Source organism: Loxodonta africana, chromosome 4, assembly GCF_030014295.1.
Source record: "Loxodonta africana isolate mLoxAfr1 chromosome 4, mLoxAfr1.hap2, whole genome shotgun sequence".
Taxonomy (NCBI): Eukaryota; Metazoa; Chordata; class Mammalia; order Proboscidea; family Elephantidae; genus Loxodonta; species Loxodonta africana.
In genome coordinates this window covers 154,693,565-154,719,356 of record NC_087345.1, presented here as the reverse complement: position 1 = coordinate 154,719,356, position 25,792 = coordinate 154,693,565, and the positions used below count along the sequence as shown (strand labels likewise).

General features: G+C 41.1%; 1 protein-coding gene across 4 annotated transcripts in view; it reads left to right on the top strand.

Annotated features, from left to right (window-relative positions):
• FAM107B (family with sequence similarity 107 member B) overlaps positions 1 to 24,794 on the top strand; it is a 79,657-nt gene extending 54,863 nt beyond the window's left edge. For 3 of the 4 annotated variants that reach the window (XM_010590716.3, XM_010590717.3, XM_023548901.2), the window contains 3 exons: positions 9,835 to 10,018; positions 20,254 to 20,404; positions 21,021 to 24,794. In XM_010590716.3, coding sequence (XP_010589018.1) covers positions 9,891 to 10,018; positions 20,254 to 20,404; positions 21,021 to 21,137 — 396 coding nt within the window. In that variant the 5' untranslated portion in view covers positions 9,835 to 9,890 and the 3' untranslated portion in view covers positions 21,138 to 24,794. Of the gene's footprint in view, positions 1 to 491; positions 647 to 9,834; positions 10,019 to 20,253; positions 20,405 to 21,020 lie in introns of those variants that run through there. The other variant, XM_023548903.2, reaches the window with a different exon arrangement.
• Positions 24,795 to 25,792: the final 998 nt, after the last annotated feature.

Here is a 25,792-nt window from a genome sequence, read left to right as displayed (position 1 = left end):
CGCTAACCCTGAGTCACTGGTACTTCACCATGTTTGCCTTCAGCTGGAGGGTTAGAGCCTCTTCAAAGCTCGGATTTGCACACCACTATATGATCCTCCCGAGGAGCCCTAGTGGCTCAGTGGTTAAGTGCTCAGCTACTAACCGAAGGCAAGGTCAGCTGAATCTACCCAGCTGCTGCTTGGGAGAAGGATGTGGCATCTACCTCCATAATGATTTACAACCTTGGAAATTCTGTGGAGCAGTTCTGCTCTGTCCTATAGGGTTGCTATGAGTTGGACTCGACCCCACGGCATCGGGTTATATACAAGTATATACAAGAGGCAGAGTGGCTCTCTTCTGGTGCCAGTCCCATGTTTTAAAATATTTACATAGTCAAGTTTTCTTAGTGGAATCAAAAAAAAAAAAAATTTCTCCTGTTCTTTTTAGTTTAAAAAAAAAAAAACTGTGACAATTATTTCTTTTAAGAAGCAGCTGCTGCTCTGGACCTGAACTGTGCCTTTTACCACTGGGTGACACTGTTAGGCCGCAGAACACTTCACTGGTAAAATGAAGGGTCCTTAAACTCCAGATTTCATCAAGCTAGAGAGATTTCATCAAGGAGAGAGAAACTGAATCGCTTAATAGGCATCCGTCAAATGTTATTTGGTAAGTGTAATTTAGCAATGTAAGGCAATTTTAAAGCCAGGGAGTTTAAGGTAATCAATTATTAAAGAAATCGGTTAATTGGGCAGTATTTCAGTTGCTTAGAGGTTCGTTCAGATTAATGTGCTGCATGTTAATGAAGAACTAATTACTTCATGAGAGTATTTATGCAAGCCAACACACTAATATTTATTCGTCACCAGACGTCAATCTGAGTTATTTTTCCATAGCAAAGGACACACTGCTCATATACAGTAATTAGTGTTACGAACTTTTAGTGAGAGTTTTCTTGTGTCATTTATTTAAGAGGGAGTATAGTCTGCTTTTTGCTGAAGGTCATTCAGAAATGGCTGCAGCAGTATATCGACAGGGAACTGCCAGAAATTCAGGCTGGTTTCAGAAAAAGACGTGGAACCAGGAGATATCATTGCTGATGTCAGATGGATCCTGGCTGAAAGCAGAGAATACCAGAAGGATGTTTACCTGTGTTTTATTGACTATGCAAAGGCATTCAACTGTGTGGATCATAACAAACTATGGATAACATTTGAAGAATGGGAATTCCAGAACACTTGATTGTGCTCATGAGGAACCTTTACATAGATGAAGAGGCAGTTGTTCAGACAGAACAAGGGAATACTGATTGGTTTAAAGTCAGGAAAAGTGTGTGTCAGGGTTGTATTCTTTCACCATACCAATTTAATCTGTATGCTGAACAAATAATATGAGAAGCTGGACTATATGAAGAACAGGGCATCAGGATTGGAGGAAGACTCATTAACAACCTGCGTTATGCAGGTGACAAAACCTTGCTTGCTGCAAGTGAAGAGGACTTGAAGCACTTACTAATGAAGATCAAAGACCACAGCCATCGGTATGGATTACACCTCAACATAAAGCAAACAAAAATCCTCACAATTGAACCAATGAGCAACATCAGGATAAACGGAGAAAAGATTGAAGTTGTCAAGGATTTCGTCTTACTTGGATCCACAGTCAACAGCCATGGAAGCAGCAGTCAAGAAATCAAAAGACGCATTGCATTGGGCAAATCTGCTACAAAGGACCTTTAATGTTGAAGAGCAAAGATGTCACCCTGAAGACTAAGGTGTGCCTGACCCAAGCCATGGTATTTTCAATCGCATCATATGCATGTGAAAGGTGGACAATGAATAAGGAAGACCAAAGAAGAGTTGCCGCCTTTGAATTGTGGTGTTGGCGAAGAATATTGAATATACCGTGGACTGCCAAATGAACGAACAAATCTGTCTTGGAAGAAGTATGGCCAGAATGCTCCTTAGAGGCAAGGATGGCGAGACTGTACTTAACATACTTCAGACATGTCAGGAGGGATCAGTCCCTGGAGAAGGACATCATGCTTGGCAGAGTACAGGGTCAGTGGAAAAGAGGAAGACCCTCAACGAGGTGGATTGACACAGTGGCTGCAACAATGAGTTCAAGCATAACAACGATTGTAAGGATGGCTCAGGACTGGGCAGTGTTTTGTTCTGTTGTGCATAGGGTTGCTGTGAGTCGGAGCCGACTCGACAGCACCTAACAACAACATTGTCTGCTTTGGAAACCTTGGTGGCATAGTGGTTAAGAGCTATGGCTGGTAACCAAAAGGTCGGCAATTTGAATCCACCGGGTGCTCCTTGGAAACCGAATGGGGCAGCTCTACTCTGTGCTGTGTGGTTGCTATGAGTTGGAATGGACTGGACAGCAACAGGTTTGGCTTTTTTTTTTTTACTAGTCTGCTGGTTGGAGCACTGGTGGCGCAGTGATTAAGAGCTATGGCTGCTCACGAAAAGATCATTAGTTCAAGTCCACTGGTCATTCCTTGGAAACTCTATGGGGCAGTTCTCCTCTGTCCTGTTGGTAGCTATGAGTCCAGATCAACTGAACAGCAGCAGGTTTGTTTTTTGGTATAATAGTCTGCTGGTTGGAAAATTGGGTTCGTTGGTTCCCTGTACTGATCTTATTGAGAGAAGCAGGAACTTTATAACTAGCTCTGAGCATCTTCAAGATCAAATGAGCACAGAGAACTTGTTCAGAGTCTGGGCTGATGTCTCACCTCCTCATTGTCCCCTCTTTTGGCCCCTTCTATAAATCTGAGCCCTGCTTTCCTAGGCTTGGCCCGAGCTTTAACTGATCAGATTCAGTTGAGCAATATGTGGAAGGCACAATGAGATGTGTCTGCAGATGAAAATGAGTAAGAGTCAGGCCATCCCTTTGTGAGCTTCACATAGTAGAAGGGTAAGCACATGAGGGGTCTCCAAAGGCAAGACGGAGAGGAGAGTATAAGGCTAGGGACTGAGTCTTGGAGAAGGAAGTTTGGGCAAAAAAGTGAGGGGGAAGCAGGAGAAGGTTTTCAGAGAGACTCATTTTCAAGCTGAAGCCCTCGTGGCACAGTGGTTAAAAGGTATAGATGCTAACCAAAAGGTCAGCAGGTTGAATCCACCAGCTACTCCTTGGAAGACTAATGGGGCAGTTCTACTCCGTCCTGTAGGGTTACTGTGAGTTGGAATCGACTTGATGGTAATGGGTTTTTTGGTTTAGACTTTGGTCAACAGCATCACATTTCAGGAAGAAGCTGAGGAGAAAGTAACGTAAAAAGAAGCCAGAAGCCCTAGGACTCTTGGGGGAAAACCTCCTAGACGTGAACTAATAGGTATGCAAATAGAAACAACCTTGCTGTTATGGGGGCTCCACCTCTTCCCTAGGAGCCCTCATGGCACGGTGGGTAAGTGCTTGGCGGCTCACTGACAAAACAAGTGTCTCTGTGAGTGAAAAATCTGGTTATATGTTCTCATAAAGGTTACAGCCTAGGAAGCCCAAAGGAGTGGTTCTACTCTGTTCTGTAGGGTGCTGAGTCGGAATTGACTTGATGACACTCATCAACCTCTTCCCTTCCCTGGTGCCATCTCCTGATTTGCATGCCCTGGGCAGGTGGCAAATGCTTGCAGGTAGTGTTTGTTGAATCACATTTGTTTCATGTAATCTGTTTATGTTAGTGACCCACTGGTGGCATTTGTCCTTGGCTGCCTCGGCTTTCCTTTAGGAAGTAGATCACAGCCCTTGTGAAGAAACGTAGAGGGCTGGAAGCACAGGACTTTTTATCTGAAGGAATATTCGACTAGTCAGCACAGTCAACACTCTAGATAGCAGTTTGCAAGAAGGATGTTTTTCAAGGCCTTGCTCAGATTGAAACGAGTTCAGGCTAATACTCAGACCCAGCCATTTTCCTGGGGATGAGCCCAAATGCATTCGTGTGGTTGATAACCGTTCTGTGCTTTTGCAGCTTATGTAGGACTAACTAGGCTGGGACATGCAGGACCAAGAAGTGTAACAGGCTTCTCCTCCAGTAATTGCTCTATTTTATGGGCCCCCTACATACAACTGTGCTAAGTGTCACTACACTGCTGTGGATGCCAAAAGTATGGGCTTCTCCTCTTTGCTTTCATGTGTGCTGTTGGCCAAGGCTGAGTAGCAACCCTTGCTCCCATCACTGACTGCTCACAGAATTCACATCGTTCTCAGTCTACCAGGGAGTTCTAGAATCTGCACCGCAGATGGAGCGTGGGGGTGTGCAGGGTTGTTTCAGTATTTGAGTAAAAAAATCACGAAGTGTCAGCCTCCTGCCAAGGGGATGTAATAGTTGGCTAAGGGCCCTCAAAGGATTTTATTCATCTCTTAAACCATTTTTACCCCTTCTTTACTCCAGCAACCTAATGTATTTTTATTTTATGTTAGTTTTGTTCTACCTAGAAACTTCTTTTCCTCATAACTCCAGAGTGTCTTTGTTTTCATTTTCATCTTCCAACATTTTCTAGTTAGTTTGAATTCTCTAATTTTCTAGCAAAGCCAGATTACTTAAGAATCGCTTTTTCTTTTACTTTGGCTTTGAGCAATATCTAGGGCAAATCCACCAAAAAAAGATAAACCCCAAACCAAAGCTTGATGTAACTAGGCAATATAGGAAAGTCCTATTTTTAGCAAAGCATTGGGCATTTGTAAGCTAGAAGGTATTTGTATGGTAGAAAATTTCCATAAGTTTTCCTTAATGCGTACAATAATCCTGCAAAAGTAGATGGGCAGTCTCCAGTTTACAGCTTGAGGAAATCAAGACTTAGGTAAAATAAAAAAAAAAAGAAAAAACTCTTTACAAAATCATGTATCTGTTAAGTGACAGAACTGAGATTGAAATGCAGAATGGTGGTCTTCAAACCTTGTGGTCTTTTCCGCTGTACCCCATTACTTCTCATGGACTAAACATGGTTTAAAATGGATGAAATAACAAAATTATTACAATGTAGCACATTATATTTGTGAGATTTTGGCCCTGTTGATGCTCTTGCTGCTAAGCGTAATTGTAGTTTGTTCATTTTCGTTACTGCGTAGTGTTTTCATGATATAAACACACTACAATTTGTTTATCTATCCTATTGTTAGAGGACATTTGGGTTGTTCCCAGTTGGCAATTACGAATTAGTCCCACTGTGAACATGATTATAAAAACATTTATACGTTTTAAGAAAATGTGTCTTCTGTACCTAATGCTTAAGAACATCCCTTGGGAATCAGGCTCAAGCTCAGGTACTTGTCCTGCCCGCTTACCAGCTGCGCAACAGCAACTCGGGCAGTGATAAACAGTGTTATTGTTACTAACTTACTGTTATTTGTTACCAGGGACAGCACTAATAAAACACGACATTCCTTGTTTTAGAAACTGTGTTTTGTATGCATTTCTCATTTATTCTTCATAACAACCCTGTGGGATAACCTGTCACTCCTTTTTAAACAGTTGAGACTTGCCGTAGGTCACCCCTCACAGTAAACGAGAAAGCTGGAATTTGGACCCAGTTGGCCTGATCCAGGGCCCGTGCTCTTGTGGCTCTGGAGCCTCATTTGGAGGCTGTGGGGAATAATAATTCTCACAGGGCTGTGATGTGAACATTAAATGATGGCAAAAAGCTATACATATGCAACATCTAGGGCAAATACACCAAAAAAAGAAAAACCCCGAATCAAAGCAAAACCCAGTTGCTGCTGAGTTGATGCCGACATGGCGACCCCTCATGTGTCCGAGTAGAGCTACGCTCCATGTGGTTTGCAACGACTGTTTTTTTGGAAGTACATTGCCTGTCCTTTTTTCTGAGGCTTCTCTTCGTGGACTTGAACTCTAACCTTTCAGTTAGCAACCAAACACCACCCAGGCACTTGGTTTATATGCTTGACTGCTAGTCGAAAGGTTGGGGGTTCGAATTCACCCAAAGGCACCTTGGAGGAAGGCCCTGGTGGCCTACTTCCTAAAAGTCAGCCACTGAAGACGCTGTGGGGCACAGTTCCGTTCTGACATCCAGCCATTTGCCATGAGGCAGATACACAGTGACTCCAAAATGGATTCCTTTTGTGGGGTATCTCTAAGTGACAAAACGCCCTTGGTGTGTACTTTTACAAACGGTGCTGAGGGTCAGGGCGAGGCATCACTGCCATTCCCCCTGGTTGTCGTTATGGGAATACTCGTTCTAACTCCTGGCATCTAGTCGTTGCGGTATTATCGCCACCTACTGACTGGTCCTGTCTCACCCAGGCCAGTTTAAATTTGGTGTATATTCTCTGTTTCTGATGTTTCTTCCCCTCGATAGTAATCTCTCCCTCCTCCGTTCCCATTTTCTAAATACGAAATATTTGCCTTATTTGGAAAAAGTGCATATTTTGGGGATGATAAAACTGATGAGAAGATAAGTTTAATATTTTCCCAAGAGCATCACTGTTTGGCATTTGTGCAGCAGCATATTTGTGGAAAATTTATTGAGAGTTTCCATGTTCTTTTAAATGGCTGGCCTAGGGAGCCAAAGGGGGGTTTTCTCCGGCAGTAGTGGGGCTGAGCAGACTGTGAAAAACATGTCTCCGCCTGTGCCAGATTGCTCTGGTTAGGTATTGTTTTTACGCCTTGGTGTAGTGTTTGTGGCCACCAAGGTCCCCTGGTCCCTTGTCCAATGCTTTTGGTTACCACATGGGTTCACTGTCTTCCTGGTCCAAGACTGAATTTTTAAATTTGCCCCGGGGCTGGGCAAGTCAGGAGCTTGTCTTACGAAGTCATTTGCTATTTGGGAGAAATTCCCACTTTAGTCATGCTTCTCTGGTACTTTTCTCCTCAGCTTCATTCTCCCTGGCAGGGAACAGGAGGAGGGGGAGATTAAGGTGGATCTAAAAAAAAAAAAAAAAACTTTTTTTTTTTTTTTTTTTAAGGAGTGCCCTTCTCTTGTCAGGCTAACCCAGGCCTGGAGCTGGTCTGCCTGCAATCTCATGTACCTTGAACTGCACAGGGTATTGCTAGAGGGTTTCTAGAATCTGCCAGGCACAGCCTGGGAAACAAATTCTCTTAAAGAATGCGTTGGAATTATTTTTAACTTTCCAGAAGTTGTTTTAGCAGTTCAGAAATTTAATTGTTCGGTGTTTGGTTGGTTTATAATATACCTGCAAACTGTATGTGTTATCATAGTTCAGGAGATTGTTATAAAAAGATTTGAATTATTAGTACTTCTGTGTAGGATTAGATTTTAAGTGCTTAGGTAAACATGAAAAGTAGCTTAATCTCTAAATTCTGGTTTTTAAATCTCAGGATTAAATTTTGAATTTTATCTTTTTGATGGGGTAATATGCAGATGAACTCCTGGTAGCATTGAGATTCAATAGTTGAGCTAAAACAGGATGATGGGGAAACTCAGCTGCAATAAATGTTTGTTTTGTTAGCCAAGTTGTGAAATTTTTCAGTGGGAATGGTATTTCTCTGTCTGGGAAGCAGTTAACGCACAGAATCTGGGATCAGCATAGAGCTGGGCCCCAGAATGAACCTTTGAAAGGGAAAAATACGAAGAGCAAGTATCAAATGCTATCCCTAAGGATGGAATTTCCTTATCTTCTGAGATAGTGGACTTTACTATAATCACTACCAGTTGTTGAAATTAAAGGCTGCGTTCCCCTCAGGTAGTGGTTTTCAATGCATACTGTTTGAAATGCAATTCGATGTTATTATTCAGTGGTGTAAAAACTTCCAGGGAGCCTCTCCACCTCAGAACGTGAAACCAGGGCCTCCAGGCAGGCCTTCCAGCTCTCCTGCTGCACCTTTGCTAACTGCCCACTGCAGCCACTCCGAGCTGACCCATAGCCCTTTCAACAGTGTTTAGCAGGCTCTTAGTGTTTGTGGCATAGAAGTAGCCAGAGAATTAGTAATCAGGTGCTCTGGATTTTCTAGGGAAGGTCCAAGGCAGATATTCTGCCTGGTTGTCAAACTCTGTGTCTGATTTTTGGTTTGAAAGATAATATCGTCATACAAGGACAAGGAAGCATAAAATGCTGTGTTAATTATCTAGAAATATTTGCCAGGTGTATTTGGGGGGCAGGGGAGCAGGGATGGGGTCCGCATCAAGCTATGTGCTCTACAGCAGTTGGATGCTCACCAGTGGACCGGCAGGGCCTGTCTCCAGCTGATGAGCCACCAGGCTTGTTCCAGCTCTTGCTGCCATTGCTTTTTTTCTCCTGTCTTCATCAAATGTAACAGATACTCATGGAGCAGCCTTTAGAGTTGCACGCTGCCCTAGATAGCTAGTTACAGGGGCGTAAGGAGAGGGGGACATACACTCTGTTCTCCAGGAGCCTCTCTCACTGGAGAGGAGACACACACTTGAACAAGAATGAGCAATTAAAAAACAAACGGGAGGAGGGACTGTAGGGGTCCTCATCTGCCCCTTTTATTTTACTGCTCAGGAATCCAAGGCCCAGAAAGGTTAAGTGATTTTGTCCAGGTGTTAGCATTGAGTTGTTCTTTCTGACACACTCCAGTAATAGCTATTCCTCCACAGTTCCCCCAATAACAACAGCAGAAAGCTAACAGAAGGCTCTTCTACAAACCAGCCTCCCTCCCTTCCCTCCAAAAAATTAAAACCCATTGCTGTCAAGTCGATTCCAACTCATAGCGACTCTACAGGGTAGGAAAAAACTACCGTTCCCTCTACTAGTGTATGTCATGAACCAGGCACTGTTCTAGGCACTGAGGGTAGAGCCAAACCAAACCAGTTGCTGTTGAGTTGATTCCGACTCATACTGACCCTAAGGACAGAGCAGAGCTGCCCCGTAAGGTTTCCAAGGCTGTAATCTTTACAGAAGCAGACTGCCACATCTTTCTCCCATGGAGCAGCTGGTGGATTCAAACTGTCAACCTTTTGGTTAGCAGCTGAACGCTTTAATGGCTGTGCCACCGGAGCTCCTTATGCTCTACATAAGACCCGTAGTGGTGATAAAGCGGGGAAGTGCTGGGGGTCGGGGTGGGATTGCAGTGTTGTTAAACAGGGAGTCAGGAGGTCAGGTCTCTCTGAGAAGGTGACATCTGAGGAAAGAGCTGAGAGGATAGGAACAGAATGCAGCCCAGAAGGCACTCAAGTACAGGGAGAAGGAGGACAGTCAGCACCACAGAGTAAGAAGCACTACTCTGGGCTCTAGAAACCCCCTCGTTGATACAGGGTGGTCAGGTTTTGTTACGTTTATACCAAAAACCAAACCCGTTGCTGTTGAGTTGAGTCCGACTCATATTGACCCGATAGATAGGACAGAGTAGAACTGCCTCATAGGATTTCCCAGGCTTTAGTCTTTACGGAAGCAGACCGCCACATCTTCCTTGTATGGAGCGACTGGTGAGTTTCAATTGCCGACCTTTGGGTTAGCGGCCTGAGCTCTTAACCACTGTGTCACCAGGGCTCCTTGTACATTTATAGTCCATATTCATTTGCTGGGGCAGAAGGAAGCAGTATAGGACCTGGACCTGGTGCCCACGTGCTAATAGTGATTATGTAGATGTTAAGACAGACGTGGTAGAGGAAGCACCTCATGTGACCTGAAACTCCAAGGTGTGATTGATCATGACTCACGCTGCAACTATGGCCCAGTTGTCTGGCCTCTTGTTTAGTCACAGGCGACACAGAACAATGGGGACACTCTTCTCTTACCTTGTACTCCCCAGTCACCTTGAGAAAGCTTTAGCAGGTTTCTGTGTGAAGTACAGAAGTGGACCGGGATGATGACATTTTTTAGTGTCATATACTGTGCACATCTGTCCTGGGCCTCAGCACTTGTGAGAGAAGTCTTAGGAAAAGGACTACAAATGTGTATTTCTCATCTTTCTATTTCAGACAGCCCATTTGAGGATACTGACCTTAAGGACTCATATCTCATTCCAAGAAACATCATGGCTGAGCCAGACTATATAGAAGATGACAATCCTGAACTAATTAGACCCCAGAAACTAATCAATCCTGTCAAAACATCCCGGAACCATCAAGATCTTCACCGAGAACTTCTTATGAATCAAAAAAGGTAAGATGGTTTCTTGAGCAAAGTTGAAACTTGAGTGAAGTCCTTAGGAGACTTTTAAGATAATTAGATTTAATTTTATTTATGTTTTCAAAGGCTTCAAAGATTTCTTTTCTTTTCTTGACTATTGTTGTTCTTAGGTGATGTTGGGTTGATTTCAACTCAGTGACCCCATGTGACAGAGTAGAGCTACCCCATAGGATTTCCTAGACTGTAATCTTTACTGGGTGCTTTGGTGGTACAGTAGTTAAAGCATTAGGCTGCTAACCAAAAGGTTGGTGGGTCAAACCCACCAGCTGTTCCATGGAAGAAAGATGGCAGTGTACTTCTGTAAAGATTTACAGCCTCAAAGTACCTATGGGGCAGTTCTGCTCTGTCCTTTAGGGTTGGTTTGAGTCAGGATCGGCTTGACAGCAGTGGGTTTGGGGTTTAATCTTTATAGAAGCAGGTTGCTGGGTCTTCCTCCTGTAGAGCCACTAGGGTGGGTTCTAACCATCAGCCTTTTGGTTAGCAACCGAGTGCTTAACCATTGTGCCACCAGGGCTCCTTCCATATTTTATTAAGACTTCTTTATTTCTTCTAGCATCCTTGAGCCAGGTTACAACTCCAGCCTAGAGTAAAGCCCCCTGCAGCTGCCACTCTCTGTGACATTCCGAGCTCTGCGTCCTGTTTCCCCTTCTGAAATGAGTGCATATGTTAAAATTCGGATGGAAGAGACTGGATTAAAGGTGGAAGAGAGTCTTTCAAGTAGAAGAGAAATACATTCTTAAAATTGTAAAATCTCTGAATAGTTCCTTTACATTTGGAAAAGTGTAGGGATCAGATAAAAATACTGCCTGCTTTAACATTTGTACGTAGCAGAGAGAAGTCCCTAGAGATGCATTAAACTTAGCAATACATAAGAACATGCTTTTTTTTGGTTTGTTTTTGAGTAGCATTTTAAATGACTATTGTCATCATTTCTGTTTTTATTAATTTTTAGGGGGAGGAGCAAAACATTTACCTTATATTTGTAAACAGTTTCTGAGCCCCATCTGTGCCATAAATAATTTTGAATGTTGGGCTGACGTACTCTGCTTTTTTAAGTGATTTTGGGTAGGGCCAGTAGACTGGGATTGCTGAGGATACGAGGTTACTTTATTTATTAGGATACCAAATCCAAAATATCATTAATATCACATGCAAGTACAGTTTTGCTGAAGATCATTCAAAAGCGACTGTAGCTGTACATTGACAGAGAACTGCCTGAAATTCAAGCCAGATTCAGAAGAGGACGTGGAACCAGGGATATCATTGCTGATGTCAGAGGGATCCTGGCTGAAGACAGAATACAAGAAAAATGTTTACCTGTGTTTTATTAACTATGCAAAGGCATTCAACTGTGTGGGTCATAACAAATTATGGGTAACATTGCGAAGAATGGGAATTCCAGATCACTTAATTGTGCTCGTGAGAAACCTGTTCGTAGACCAAGAGGCAGTTGTTTGAGTAGAACAAGGAGATACTGCATGGTTTAAAGTCAAGAAACGTGTACTTCAGGGTTGTATCCTTTCACCATACCTCTTCAGTCTGTATGCTGAGCATTTTAAATAATCTGAGAAGCTGGACTATATGAAGAGGAACAGGACATCAGGATTGGAGGAAGACTCATTAACAACCTGCGTTACATGGAGACACAACCCTGCTTGCTTGCTGAAGGTGAAGAGGACTTGAGGCACTTACTGACGAAGATCAAAGACCACAGCCTTCAGTATGGATTATGCCTCAACATAAAGAAAACCAAAATCCTCAAAACTGGACCAGTAAGCAACATCATGATAAATGGAGAAAAGATTGAAGTTGTCAAAGATTTCATTTTACTTGGATCAATAGTCAATACCCATGGAAGCAGCAGTCAAGAAATCAAAAGATGCATTGCATTGGGTGAATTGGCTGCAAAAACCTCTTTAAAGTGTTGAAAAGCAAAGATGTCACCTTGAAGACTAAGATGCACCTGACCTAAGCCATGGTGTTCTCAGTTGCCTCATATGCATGTGAAAGCTGGACGATGAATAAGGAATACGGAAGAACTGATGCCTTTGAGTTGTGGTATTGGCGAGGAATACTGAATATACCATGGACTGGCAAAAGAACGAACAAATCTGTTCTGGAAGAAGTACAACCAAGAACGACGCTCCTTTGAAGCACGGATGGCGAGACTACGTCTCCTGTACATCGGACATATTATCAGGAGGGATCAATTATACTTGGTAAAGTAGAGGGTCAGTGAAAAAGAGGAAGACCCTCAACCCAGATGGCTGCAACAATGGGCTCAAGTACAACAAGGATTGTGAGGATGGCACAGGACCGGGCAGCATTTCATTCTGTTGTTCATAGGGCCGCTATGAGTCAGAATCAACTTGATGGCACCTGATAACAAACTCAAAAACCTGTTGCTGTCGAGTCGATTCTGACTCATAGCGACCCGACAGGGCAGAGTGAGACTGCCCTATAGGGTTTCAAGGGATGTAATCTTTACGGAAGCAGACTGCCACATCTTTCTTCCAAGGTGCAGCTGGTGGCTGGTGGGTTTGAACTGATGACCTTTCAGTTAACAGCCGAGCGCTTAACTACTGTTGCACCAGGGCTCCTTAATAGGATACAAGGTTACTTTATTTAAGACAATTAAGTTTTATTTAGAAATCTTTTGAGATCTTTTTTAATGAAGCAGTTGGTTTGAGTGATGGGAGTATAAGATCATCCATTCACCCCTTTTTCCTAAACCCTGATGAAAGGTAGGTATACATCCAACTGAAAATGAAACATATATAGACCAATTAAACATTAAGTTTTGGAGGAAATGCCTAATAAAAAATAAAAATGATTGGGGAATTTTTGGTTTTTTTCTGAGTGTACCCATGCCAGAACTAGTAACTCCTGTCCCAGGAAGTCTTTGTAAATATATCTCTCCTAGACAGTGGGAATGTGGCTTACCCCTCTTTACCCCAGCATACGCTGTGGTACTGTTGGATTAATTTTTTAGTCAAATACAAATTTGATTTTTTGTGAATGTGCTTTAGCTTCTTTGTCACACAAATGAAAAAATAATAAATTTGGCATCATCATCCTCAAAGCAAAACAGGACAAAATAAGTTTGTAAATAGCCCGCAGAGTTTGGAAGCACTCCTGCCTAGGAAGTCGTGTCTGCATTTTGTTGGGAAGATCCAAAACAGAGTAACAGTGGCCAGTGAAGGATTTTCTGATGGTCTTTACCTCTTGAAAGTCAGTTCCCTTATCTGTAAAATGAGGGTGGGGATGTGGTTGGTCTGTATAAACATTCTAGCTCAAACTCTTTTTTTTAAATGTTAAAACGATGAAAAAGACTCCCAAGTCAGAATAGAGGAAAAGGTAAAATCAAAAAATCGGCAGAATAAATGTTGTCTGAAGTGTAGGCTGTAGGACTATGTTTAGTAGTCTGGGTCACATCTCTGTAAAATTTATAGGTCTGTGCACTGGAGCTCATTTCCAAATTGTCTAGAATAGAGTTGCTATGAGTCGGAATCCACTCCACAGCAAAGGGATAGGCACATTCACTGAAAATAAATCTCCTTTCTCCTGTCTCTCTCTGGGCCACAATTTCTTTGCCTTGTTTGCACTGCTGGCTCTAGCCAGGTCCATCTCCACTGGTAAGGGAAAATGCTGGTGTTCCCTGAAGTTTCCATGGTATAGAGAGGACATGGGCTTTCAGGCCAGAGAGAAATGGTATGAATCCTGATTCACCATTTAACTTGATCTAGCTTTGTGATTTTGGACAAGGTCTCCACCTCCTGAGGTCTGTTTTTCTATCTACAAAGTAGAGAATAAGACAGTCTTATAAAAATTAAAGAGCATGTATAAATACCTACTAAGGTACCTGGCATATAATAAATGCACAATTAAATGTTAGTCCCATCCGTCTTCTACTTCCCATGTGGCATCATCTGGAAATTTGTTGTTTTTTCCTTTTCTCCTTGAAAGGTTCTGGTCTGACTGGAAGTGTATTTTAGAAGAGAGAGAGAGGGAAAAGACAGGTTTCAGAATCAAATGAGTGTATCTCATTCTATGTCTTTGGGTTTTTCAAGGTAAAATATTAGTTTGGTAAAGTCCTCTTATTAGAAATACAGCTGGTTTCAGAGTGAAAACTTCTCAAGCAGTTTCTTCCCTTTTATTCATCATCTGTCACATACACCTTTTTAGAGACTGTAGGATTTTTATTTCTAAAATTTTGGAAAAAATTTATTTCTAAAATAACGGGAAGCAGCACATCAGGAATGTGTATTTTGGTTAAGGAATAACCATACTTGATTCTGTACTGGAAGTATGTTTTCTACAGTTTATACAGGGCCTTCCCATATATTATGTTATCCAGTGGTCTTTCTCATAACGTACTATGTGTTATATTGATATCATCACACTTTGATACACGAGTAAGAGAAAACTCAGTGACAAGTTATGGGATCTTCCCAAGATCACACTATGGTATTTTTTTGGAATGGAAGATTGGAAATAAACAAAGGATTTAAGGGAATTTATAGAGATAATCAAATACAGTAATAATAAAAATTAGAAAAGGTGGTGGGGCAATGAGAGGAAGTCAGAAGTGAGATCAACACAAAACAAGTTTTACATGGAGCCTTGTACTTTTGTTTGAAATAGCCACACATTGGCTCAAAGCTGTGTAGTAGTTAATTCAAAGAGTTTTTTTTTTTTTTTTTTTACAGTTTTTAAGAGATCATAAGATAAATGCAAGCCCACTGCTTAGGAGAACAAATACTCACAGGTCTTTGTCTGAGTTATCTAGGGCTGTTATACAGAAATACAAGTGGATGGCTTTAACAAAGAGAAATTTATTCTCTCACCGTCTGGGAGGCTGAAAGTCTGAATTCAGGGTGCTAGCTCCAGGGGAAGGCTTTCTCTCTCATCAGCTCTGGTGCAAGGTCCTTGTCATCAATCTTCCCATGGTCTAGGAGTGTCTCAGTGCAGGGACCCTGGTCCAAAGAATGCGCCCTGTTCCCAGCTCTGCTTTCGTGGTGATAGGAGGCCCCCCTTCTCTCTTTTACGTCTCAACCTAATCTTGTAGATTGAGTCCTGCCTCATTAACATAACTGCCTCTAATCCTGCCTTATTAACCTCATAGAGGTAAGATTGATAGCACACAGAAAAATCACATCAGATGTCAGAATGGTGGACGATCATGCAATACTGGGAATCATGGCCTAGCCAAGTTGACACATATTTTGGGTGGACACAAATCAATCCATGACAGTCTTCGAACTCAGCAAGGCTCTTTCAATTGTATAATATAGCCCCTCTGTTTACTATCTTTTGGACCCAGCTAAGTTTCAGGTTAAAATTGTTTGAATTCGGATCTGGTCACAGTTTACTAATAGGTCTGATAGTTAAGATCCTTTGTCAGGTTGTCGGGTTCTATAGATGTTCTGGATGGCATAAAAAGACAGATTTCAAGAGGCTTTTTTTTTGTTGAAAGACCAGTGTTTAAGAGGTCTTAAAAAAATCAATAATATTTCTAATATAATTTAGAAAATAGAATTTAGTACTGTATAAAGAATACTGTTTTAGGTAAACAGAATGATCATCGACTTAAACACATCCCTGAAATTGGTGCTTTGGTTTCTACTTTCAAAATAGACTGCTCCTGTGTTTTTAGTTGGTCGTCTTTTGCCATGCTTTTCTAGACAAACAGTTCCTCAATAAAAACTTGGCTGATGTGCAACATGGAAAAAGATGCGAAGTTCTAGTGATACAGGATAGAAGTACTTGCATTTGTATCCAGCAGAGAAGAATGGCTAAGCCAGCAATGTAGGGGAGGCAGGCCAAACTAGATGAGAGATAAAGATAAATGCAAACTACGCCTACCCCCTGGGAAAAAAAATTAGGCTGAGAGCTGTTCGACTGGGTGAGCAGGCGAGCAGGTTTTCTTATGGTTTGAGCCCAACCTTCCCTTTGGCTAAGTGCTTTCCCAGGTGATAGGAAATCTCATTTATGTGGGTTTAAGTGCACTGGGAGTTCAGGTGGGGGTAGAACGAATGGAATGAACGTGGACTCTTCCACACTGCCCCTGGGTGTATTTAGTGATTTATGTGAAACGTGAAGTATACCTTTAAGAGTTGCCTGTACGTTTCGCACACTGGTGGTGGGATTGGATTATAAATTGTCAAAGTCATTCTGGAAGGCATTTTGGCAATACGTGTAAAAATGTAAAATGTGCAGACGCTTAGCCAGATATTCTTCTTCTGTGAATGTAGCCAATGGAAATACTTGTGTTAAGAGTGCAAATATAAATGTACAAGGTAGTTTACTGTCTCAGTGTTTCTAATAGCGAAAAAAAATGGAAACGACCTAAATGTTGGTCAGTTAGAGGAGTGACAAAATCATGACACTTCTGTACTGTGCTGGCTGGTGCAGGTGTGAAGAAGGGTAAGAGAGGGCTGTATGCATGAGCAGGCGCAGAGGGTGGGGGAACAGGAGCCACACTCTGAGTAACAGTGTTCTCTGGTACAGGAATAGGAAGGGGTGAGGACGCAGGGCTTCTACCTTGTACAATTCTTATTGAATAGGCTGTAAATGTTGCTCCCGTGATTTGTGTAATGGGGGATGTTGGATGTGCTTTCGCTTTTTATTTTATGTATGTATATTCTTTGCAAAGAGCACATAGTCATTTTAAATAATTTAAAAAATTGACTGTGCCCAGTATAGCAGTCACAGGAGCCCCATGTTCAGAAAGCTGACTGAGGAGTACCTGTTGGTCTTGGGTGCTATAAAGCCACCAGGATTTGAGCACTCGTGAGTCATACGTTGTTGTTATTATTAGGTGCCATGTAGCTGGTTCTGACTCATAGTGATCCTCCGTACAACAGAACGAAACACTGGCTGGCTCTATACCATCCTCACAATCGTTGTTACGCTTGAGCCCATTGTTGCAGCCACCGTGTCAATCCATCTCATTGAGGGTCTTCTTCTTTTTGCTCACCCTCTACCTTACCAAGCATGATGTCTCCAGGGACTGGTCCCTCTATATAGATATTAACGTTACTCGTTAGTTATGCATGCTAGAATCAAAGAGAATCAACTGTTCTCATGCAAGGGCAATGATACTGTAATTGTTATAAAATTTGGAGAACTTTATTTCAGTCTTGAAAATAGCTTTGCACATCTGATCCAGTTTTAGAGAATCATGTGGGCAGTACTTGCCTTTTTCCATTCAGTGCAGAAAATTAAGTGATCCACCATAATAAAATATTAACTAAGTTTTTATGACTTCTAGATGTTCTAAGTGTAGAGCATTTATCATATAAATGCTCAATTTTTCCTGAGTTTCCTGTTACTAAATATTTTATCTCACTGTCACCATTGTATGGGATCTTTGAACAAAAAATGAATACTGCGTAATAGTTAAACCCATTCACGTGTTACGATGGAATGTCAGCTTAATGTGTCATATATCAAATTTTGTTCAGAAGCTTTTGCATAATACAGAAGAATTTAATAAGAGTTGAAGTTAATTTTGCCTTTGAAATATAGGGAGAGAAAAATGTTTGAAGTTTAAATTATGCTAAATTCTTAATCCTAAAATTTAACCCCCTTAATTATTTCTGTAGCCTCATACTGAGGCTTGTGACAGTCGTCAAACTAAGTGGGTCTTCACTCAGATTATTTAAAAACAATTTCTTTTGAGCTGTTAAAGTACTCATAAGCATCTTTTATGGGGCTGATGAAGGATTTAATTTTCAGAATATTATTTCTATGCTTCTGCCCCCCAATACCATTTAATACCTGAAACAAATGAAGTCATAAAAGTAACCTGCCGTTTTTGTTTCACTGGAGTCTTGACTGAATTTGATATTTTTATTTTTTGCCAAAAGTTCTGCTAATGAAAGTTGGAAAAGTAGGGACATACATATTACTGGGACTGTGTGTTTCTTTATCTTCAGTGATACCTGACTTTTATATCGTAAACAACAGTGACAAAAATTTTTTTTCATGTGATTAAAAAAAAATATGTAGGTAGGAGAGATGCCAGAGTTTTTTTTTTTTTTTTTAAAGTATAATTAGTTTAACCAGCAAGCGTGAAAGTAAGAAGGAAGCCCTGGCAGTACAATGCTTACGCGCTCGCGGCTCCACAGGAGCAAAGACGGGGGAGTCTGCTCCCATAAAGATTCTGACTCATAGTCATAGTGACCCTATAAGACAGAGTAGAACTGCCCCACAGGATTTCCAAGGAGCGGCTGGTAGATTCGAATTGCTGACCTTTTGGCTAGCAACTATAGCTCTTCACTACTGCATGGGCATAGGAAGCCCTATGGGGCAGTTCGCCTCTGTCACCAGGGGTCACTGTGAGTCAGAACCAACTTGAAGGCACCTAGCAACAACGGTAACAATGAAAGTAAGGATTAGCATACAGATATGATAGTGTTAATTTGAAAGATACTGAGATGAGTATGATGTTAAATTTATCACCAGAGCACATACTTCTGAAATTATTTGGTTTAACAGTTATTCAAATGACTCCAAGTTGATTAGTCACATTAGTTGATTTGAAGTAGTTTAGAGAACAACCACCGAGGTCGAAAGACTAGCAGCCATCACCAGGAAGGTGGGGGTGGGGTGCAGGGCCGGTCTCTGAGCCGCAGGGTGATTCAGCCGTGCTCATTTCCTGCAGTCCAGAAAAGCATGAATCCTTGTCAGGTGTATGTGTGCATACATGTCAGTATGTGCAAGTAATCGTTACTTACACCCTCTGCTGCCTGAAATTTGTACTGTTTCTCCTGTTCTGTGGTTTTGTTTCATTTTTATTTTAAATGCTCTTAGTAAATTTTAATACCAAGTTGAGAATACTTAAGAGCTAGTGGAGCCTGGCTAAAGTAATTAAGACAATGAGGAGGAGGTAGGCTGGCAAAGTCAGCACCTTGGAAAGCCGGGACTGGAGAAATGCTACGGAAGTACAGGGGAAATAGGGAAAAGGAGAATCCTAGCTAGCAGGTCTTCCAGAGAGAGAGAGAGATGTGACAATCTGCTGCAGTGAAGGTTACAGCCTTGGAAACCCTATGATGCACTTCCACTGTGTCCTATAGTGTCGCTATGAGGCGAAATCAACTTGATGGCAGTGAATTTGGGTTTTTCTTTTTTTGTTTTGGTGGCACAGTGGTTAAGCACTCGGCCGCTAACCCAAAGATGTGGCTTGAACCCACCAGCTACTCCGTGGGAGAAGGATGTGACAGTCTGCTTCCATAAATACTGTAGCCTTGGAAACCTTATGGGGCAGTTCTGATTTATCCTGCAGGGTTCACTGTGAGTCAGAATCGACTTGACGGCAGTAGGTTTGGTCTTTTGGTTTAGTTAGAAATTAAACGTGGTCTGAAATCTCACTTGAGATGCTAATGAATGCCTTCCCCTTGTCTTGCCTCAGACAATTTAGATGGAAGGTTGCTAGTGAGTGGCCTAAATTTTATTTCTCCCCATTTGAAGAGATGGCAGCCTCATTTATCTCTCAGAAATACAGAACTTTCCAGAAGCTTGACTTGTAAATAATAAACTGTGCATCTGATCTGAAACAGGTTAGGTGAAAGGAGCAATGGACTGTGGACTGGGAGCAGGAAGATGACTGCTGCTAACACTCACGAGTGGTGTATATAACTTTGGGCATGCCTTTAGATACACAAGAACCCTCTTTCAGATCTGAGCAACGGAGGATTGAAAGAGGTCTCCAGGGTCATTTTGCTGTCTAAATTTCTGTAACAGCCTGGGTTTCTAGGTTACATTTAATACCTGGGATCAGGGCCTAGGTCTTAGGAAGCTTTCTCCAAAACTCCAGGTGGAGCCATCTCATATTCTGGGCACCTCCATCTGGTATGCATAATACCCATAGTTTGAGCACCTTGTTCTTGGCCTTCCCAGCCTTACCATCCCTACCCATACTAGCCTCCTTTGTCTACACACAGTAGGTGCTCAACACATTAGTATTGGAATGAATGAATTTTCCATAGTCTTTTGGAAGATGCTTTTGCCCTTTCATGCTTATGAATTTTTGAGACTACCAGTGTAGTCTATTAACTCGTTAGCTTTGTAGTAAATATTACAGTCATGCTAATTTATTAGGCCCTTTTTCTATGGCTGATACTTTAAATTTCTGTTGATGTGAAAAATGTGTCCATTAGATTAGATATTTTTTTAAATACTTTTTGTTAATGCTTTTTTTGCAGGGGTCTTGCCCCTCAGAATAAACCAGAACTGCAGAAAGTGATGGAAAAGAGAAAACGCGACCAAGTAATAAAGCAGAAGGAAGAAGAAGCACAAAAGAAGAAATCTGACTTGGAAATAGAACTATTAAAACGGCAACAGAAGTTGGAGCAGGTAGGGGTGATTCAGGTGAAGTCCGTCCTTTTTTGTCCTGAGAAATAGGAATGTTGGAGCAAGCAGGATTTATCAGACACGTCAAATGTAAACGTATATACCATGAAAGAAAGATCTGAGATGAAATGTCAGCAGATGGGGTAAAACACATTCAAGGATGACACAAGGATTCTATCGAGGACCTAACGGAGATCCAGGAGGCAAAGCCAAAACAGGGAAATGTCATTGAATTCACAGCAGAGTGTTGGGATTTCAGGCAATGTAATGAAATTTAACTTCACTAAGAATCCAGAGCAACTGTGGTGTTGATCTCAGTGTTTTGTTTTCTTAGACTTGAGTTTTAGATTCTTTGTCATCTCTTGGGGTTGTTTGGAGTAACAACCAATTGGTTTTCCCCTGCTGTGCAGAATTGGTTTTCCCCTACTGTGCAGAATTTGTTTTTCCCTGCTGTGCACAATTACCTGCAGAAACATACATTAAAAAGAGAGAGAGAGAAACCAGGAGAGAATTTTTTTCATTAGGAAATGAAGTAGTTGGGGACTTTGGGAAGAGAGTATTTTGAAAAGCTTCTTTTTTTTTCTTGCAAATAATTGTCTTGTTTCTGAATTTCATCTAGCTTGAACTTGAGCAGCAGAAATTGCAAGAAGAGCAAGAAAATGCCCCAGAGTTTGTGAAGGTAAAAGGGAATCTCAGGAGAACAGGCCAAGAAGTCGCCCAAGCCCAGGAGTCCTAGGTCGAGGCTGCCCAGAGACCTCACATGTCCCAGCCCACCACCGCACAGAAGCCGTGTCTTTAGGTGTCTCCTCACCACTTAATCTCAGGGCAGAAGGCCCTGGAGAGAATTCCAGCCAGCAGAAAATTTTTACATAAAAAAGGATTTGGTTTTGGTTTTCCTCCCCTTGCAATCTGGGTGGATAAATTGCCTGTGACAGTTACAGTTCTATTCGCCAAAAGAAGGACGTTGACCAACAATAAGTTGGGATAATGGACCTGTGTTCAGAGACTTTAAAAAAAAAAAAAAAAAAGAGGACACTGGAATACATTTTTGAGAGTTGCACTACTTGGCTTTTCTTGCAATCCAAGTTAAGTGGGGCACAGAGCCTTTTTTCTTTTAAAAGTTAGAGAAACTGTGTTTAAGTCTTCTTTTTGTCATCTGTGAGATAATTTAGATGGCGTAGAAATGCATTTTACCTGTTATATTCAATATCTGTAAATCCTATTTTGAGAACCTGAAATGTTCTTGTTTAATTTATGCTTTCACCCATGTTAGAATTTACACCAGAGAATATCAATGTTAACGTTGAGCACAGTGATTATCTTTGTTGGCACTTACACTTAGAAATAGGGCAGGAAATGTTAAAAATATGTAAACAAAAATATGTAAACACCCATCTTGATCCTACTTCAGTTCCTTTCGGTTCTCTGTATAATAGTATGCTACATGGTGACATTTAAGTTCAGAAAAGGTATATCGTGTAAATCCATTTATTGTTTTGGCAGCTTATAGGATTTGTTTTTGTTTCATTTGAAAATTTTTTGCTGAGCTAGTCCTTTGAGATGAAATATTCTCCCAAGCCTTTGGAGAATGGAGACTAGTCCATATAACCGAACTGCAGTGTCAAAAAGTAGAGGGACCAAAATCTCTTCATTTCTTCTGAGAGCAGTGTGGGAAAAGCTCCCCTTGGGAGCTGGGTAGTAAGGAGTTCTGTGGATATTTTAATAATGTGAAGCAAATGTAGGCTGGTCTCAAGGAAACTTAATTGGAACATTTTTAGTATTTGTACATTTTGAATATCATGAGAATCCAAGCTTTGAAGTTGCTGATTAATAATAGTTCCTGATTTCGTTGCCTTTTCTTTTTTCTTGTAAAGAAAGACTGTTTCACCACTTGGTGGTGACGATGCTGTTGATACTGATGGTGATGACTACTACTTCACTGCATCGCTCAGGAAGGGCCGAGGCCGGGAGAGGCTGCTCAGCTTACTCACTCTGGCTGGCATGCTGTTCAGAGTACAGGCCGAGCTATGCAGATGAGCAAAATCCACGTGCAGAATTCATCCGATTCAGCTGGTGTGGGCAGGAGTACATTCTGCTCGGGGTAGGATGGAAACATTTGTGTGAGTTCAGTACGTTCTCCATATAGTCAATTCAGGCAGTGATTTCTACATTCAAGATTCTTCTTACGTTTCCTTTAGAGGCTCATAGAAAGCTGGATCCCGAGCCTTTGAGTCCTTCGTAAGGATAGCAGAAAATAGCTTTCTATGGGAATGCTTCAGTTTAGTTTTAATAGTTGATGATTAGGGCCATATTCAATCTTAAATGTGATCAAGATAAAAGTAAATGCAGTGATAATATACTGCTCGTTAGAGGAACATGTTAGTCGATTACACCTGAAGTGGATTATTTATCTCATCAGCAAGTATTATTTGGATAAACTATGAGATGCTTAAGATAAATGTTGCTCTATAATAGCTCGCTGTTGAAGTGTGGAAGGGTAACTATATTTTTTCCATCCAACTTCCTTTTGAGAGAAGAAAGTGCGATGACTGATCATCTTTAAAGTACACTTCTGATTGCTTATTGACTAGAGTTCTTCTTTGTGTATATGGACTAATGATGTGACTTTTAAAATGAAGATTCAGGACTGTCTCATACCCTTTTGTCTAACTGGTTTTTAGATCTCTAGGTCTGTACCCTTGAAGCAACTCTGCCACTTGATAAAATTCTCAAGGGCTCTGACAGGGTCCTTTAGAAGGACCGATCCTGTTCCTAGAATTTACCTAGAACTCAGTCTTTGTGGGGGAAATAAAAATTACAAAACCATTTTCTTCCCAATCTTATAAATCTGGAGAATTACGTGCAGTTGGTAGTATAAGGTCTGGCCAAAAGAAGACGTTGTTGTAAATAGCGTAAAGTAATATTTGATGACAAAACTGTGGGATGCACAATAGAGAAGCTCTTTGCAGTCATCAGAGCAGCTTGACTCATAAGCCTGAGTTTAAAAAGATGGTTGGTCACCCCTCACACCTCAATACCGTACAGTCCAGACCCCTAGGACTCTTGCATATCGGAGCAGTTTGTGCTTTGAGCCACTTTTTGACTAAAATGGCTCCATTTTCCACTCTATGGTTTTCTTAAAATAGTTCAGTGTTTTATAGTCTCATAGTAGGTAAAGTAGTGTTGCTTTCTAAGCTATAACAGCTGACTTTATTCTTCTACTCTGAAAAATCTTGACTTGTTTGAGTGTATATAATATATATAAAGGGGGCCTTAATGAATTTTTTTTTCATAATTTAATATTTTTTGTATTTGCTCTTATATAATTGTTTTTAATGGAAAGTATTACAGAATTGAGGTTGGAATTCATAGAACCAAAGTTATTCTTAATAAAAATCACCACATGCTTGGGCCATGCAAACATGTTTGTCTGATCTGTTTAATATGCATACCTAGAAATGAAGGTGGGGGCGGGGTTATGCTCAGTTCATAGATTAGAAGTTGGTTCCAGGGTCTCCTCTGGTGACTGGCCCACTTTGACAGTCTCCTCCCCAAATCAGTTACGCTGTATTGCTTTGTGTCAGTCAAGGCTGGCAATTATGTCAAACAATTTCTTGCTAAGATGTTAATAGCTCTGTATGCTACCCTTTGCATAGCATGTATGGTGTTTTACCAGCAGCTGTCAGTTCTTCAGATGAAGGTATTCTGAATTTTAGGTAGCTTGGTAGGACAGTGGGAGATACATTTTGAGAAAGACCCTTTTTTTAGTGCCTGTGCATATGGCATGTCTGGAGTGTGAATATGAGATTTTTGTTCATTTTTGCTTATTCAGCTAAATTAATGCTATCCTCAGAGGAGTTATTTTGGGAGACTATACACATGATTCCAGCATACCATTGGCTAAAATAGTTTGAGGGTTAAATCTCCATATTTTATAATTATGCCTGTATTTTGCAACCCAAAATTATCAAACAGCCTGATCACCCAACTCCCAATGTCTTTGGACTCTTAAAAAAAAAAAGTTGTATCTACTCAGGAGAGTGAAGATTTGTTGCTTCTGTTGAGATTGTATCATGAGTTCTAAGGGCCGTTGCAGAAGACAGGTTCCAAAAATGATGTGAGCAGTACCTGCATACCTGGGATAAGTAGGCAGTTTCCCAAGATGACAGTTCTGAGGCTGTCAGTCCATGTAATTGCACTACAGAGCCCTGGCGGCGTAGTGGTTAAGAGCTCAGCTGCCAACCAAAAAGGTCAGCAGTTCAAATACATCAGCCGCTCCTTGGAAACCCTACGAGGCAGTTGTGCTCTATGTCGTCATACGAAAATGCATTCTGATTGTCAGTTGTGAGGTTTTGAGTGTCTCTTCTCCACTTGCCCCTGGATTTCCTAGCAAGATGGGAATTGCCAGCCTGAGTCTGGCAAAAAAAAAAAAAGACACTTGGTTATTTAGTGGAAGCTGTCACCCATGAGCCCAGTATGAATTATACCCATTCAGTATTCTGGGGCGGTAGGATCACCCAATAGCATTAGTGATGGCATAGTAATTAATGTCCTGTAAAACTCATTAAAATGGATTCTGTGCTATTTCGGAAGGTCCAGCCATGGCATCCTAAGGCTTCGAAAGAATTGATGGGATTGTAGGGAAACGACTCCATAACATTCTATTGAAATTTAGGTAAAAACGTGTAGAATTTTTTTTTTTTAAAGAAAATGTAAATTCTTTGTGAAGACATAATCAAGTATTTGTGTGTACTTTATAAAAAAGGATCTTTGCATTTCTCCATTACATGATAGGAAAATGTAAAAAAGTCTTGTTACGTGTGTGGGTTTTTTTCTTAAAAACATTACTGTAGATATTCACTTTAGAACTTTGGAAGAAGTATTGACTAAACAGACTGAATACATGCTGTTTACATTTCTCCCATCCCAAATCCTATGAAGTGTCTGAAAAGATGTAAAAGGAAGAATCGGTTCCCAAAGCAGGAGTGATATCAGCGGAACTGAAACTTTGAGGATACCTGAAAGATAGAAAGCAGACAGGATCAGATTTTTGGAGAATGGAGAATGGGGCCATAGGAACCCGTAGTCCAAAATAAACTGTGCATGGAACTTATGGAACATTTGTAAAACCTGGCCATGGGTCAGGCAGCAAAGAAAATTAGAATAAATTTTGAAGAGCAGAAATCACACATCACAACAAAGGAGATTGAACTAAAGTGATATTCATGGGAAACTTTCAAATTCTATAAACAGCACATGAAACATGAATACAATGATTTAACAGGCTTTTAAAAAAAATTTAACAGATTATGTCCAAATATCATTTCAACATGTAATTAGCATGAAAATTGTTGAGATATTTTACATATTCAGTCTTTATACCCAGTGTAT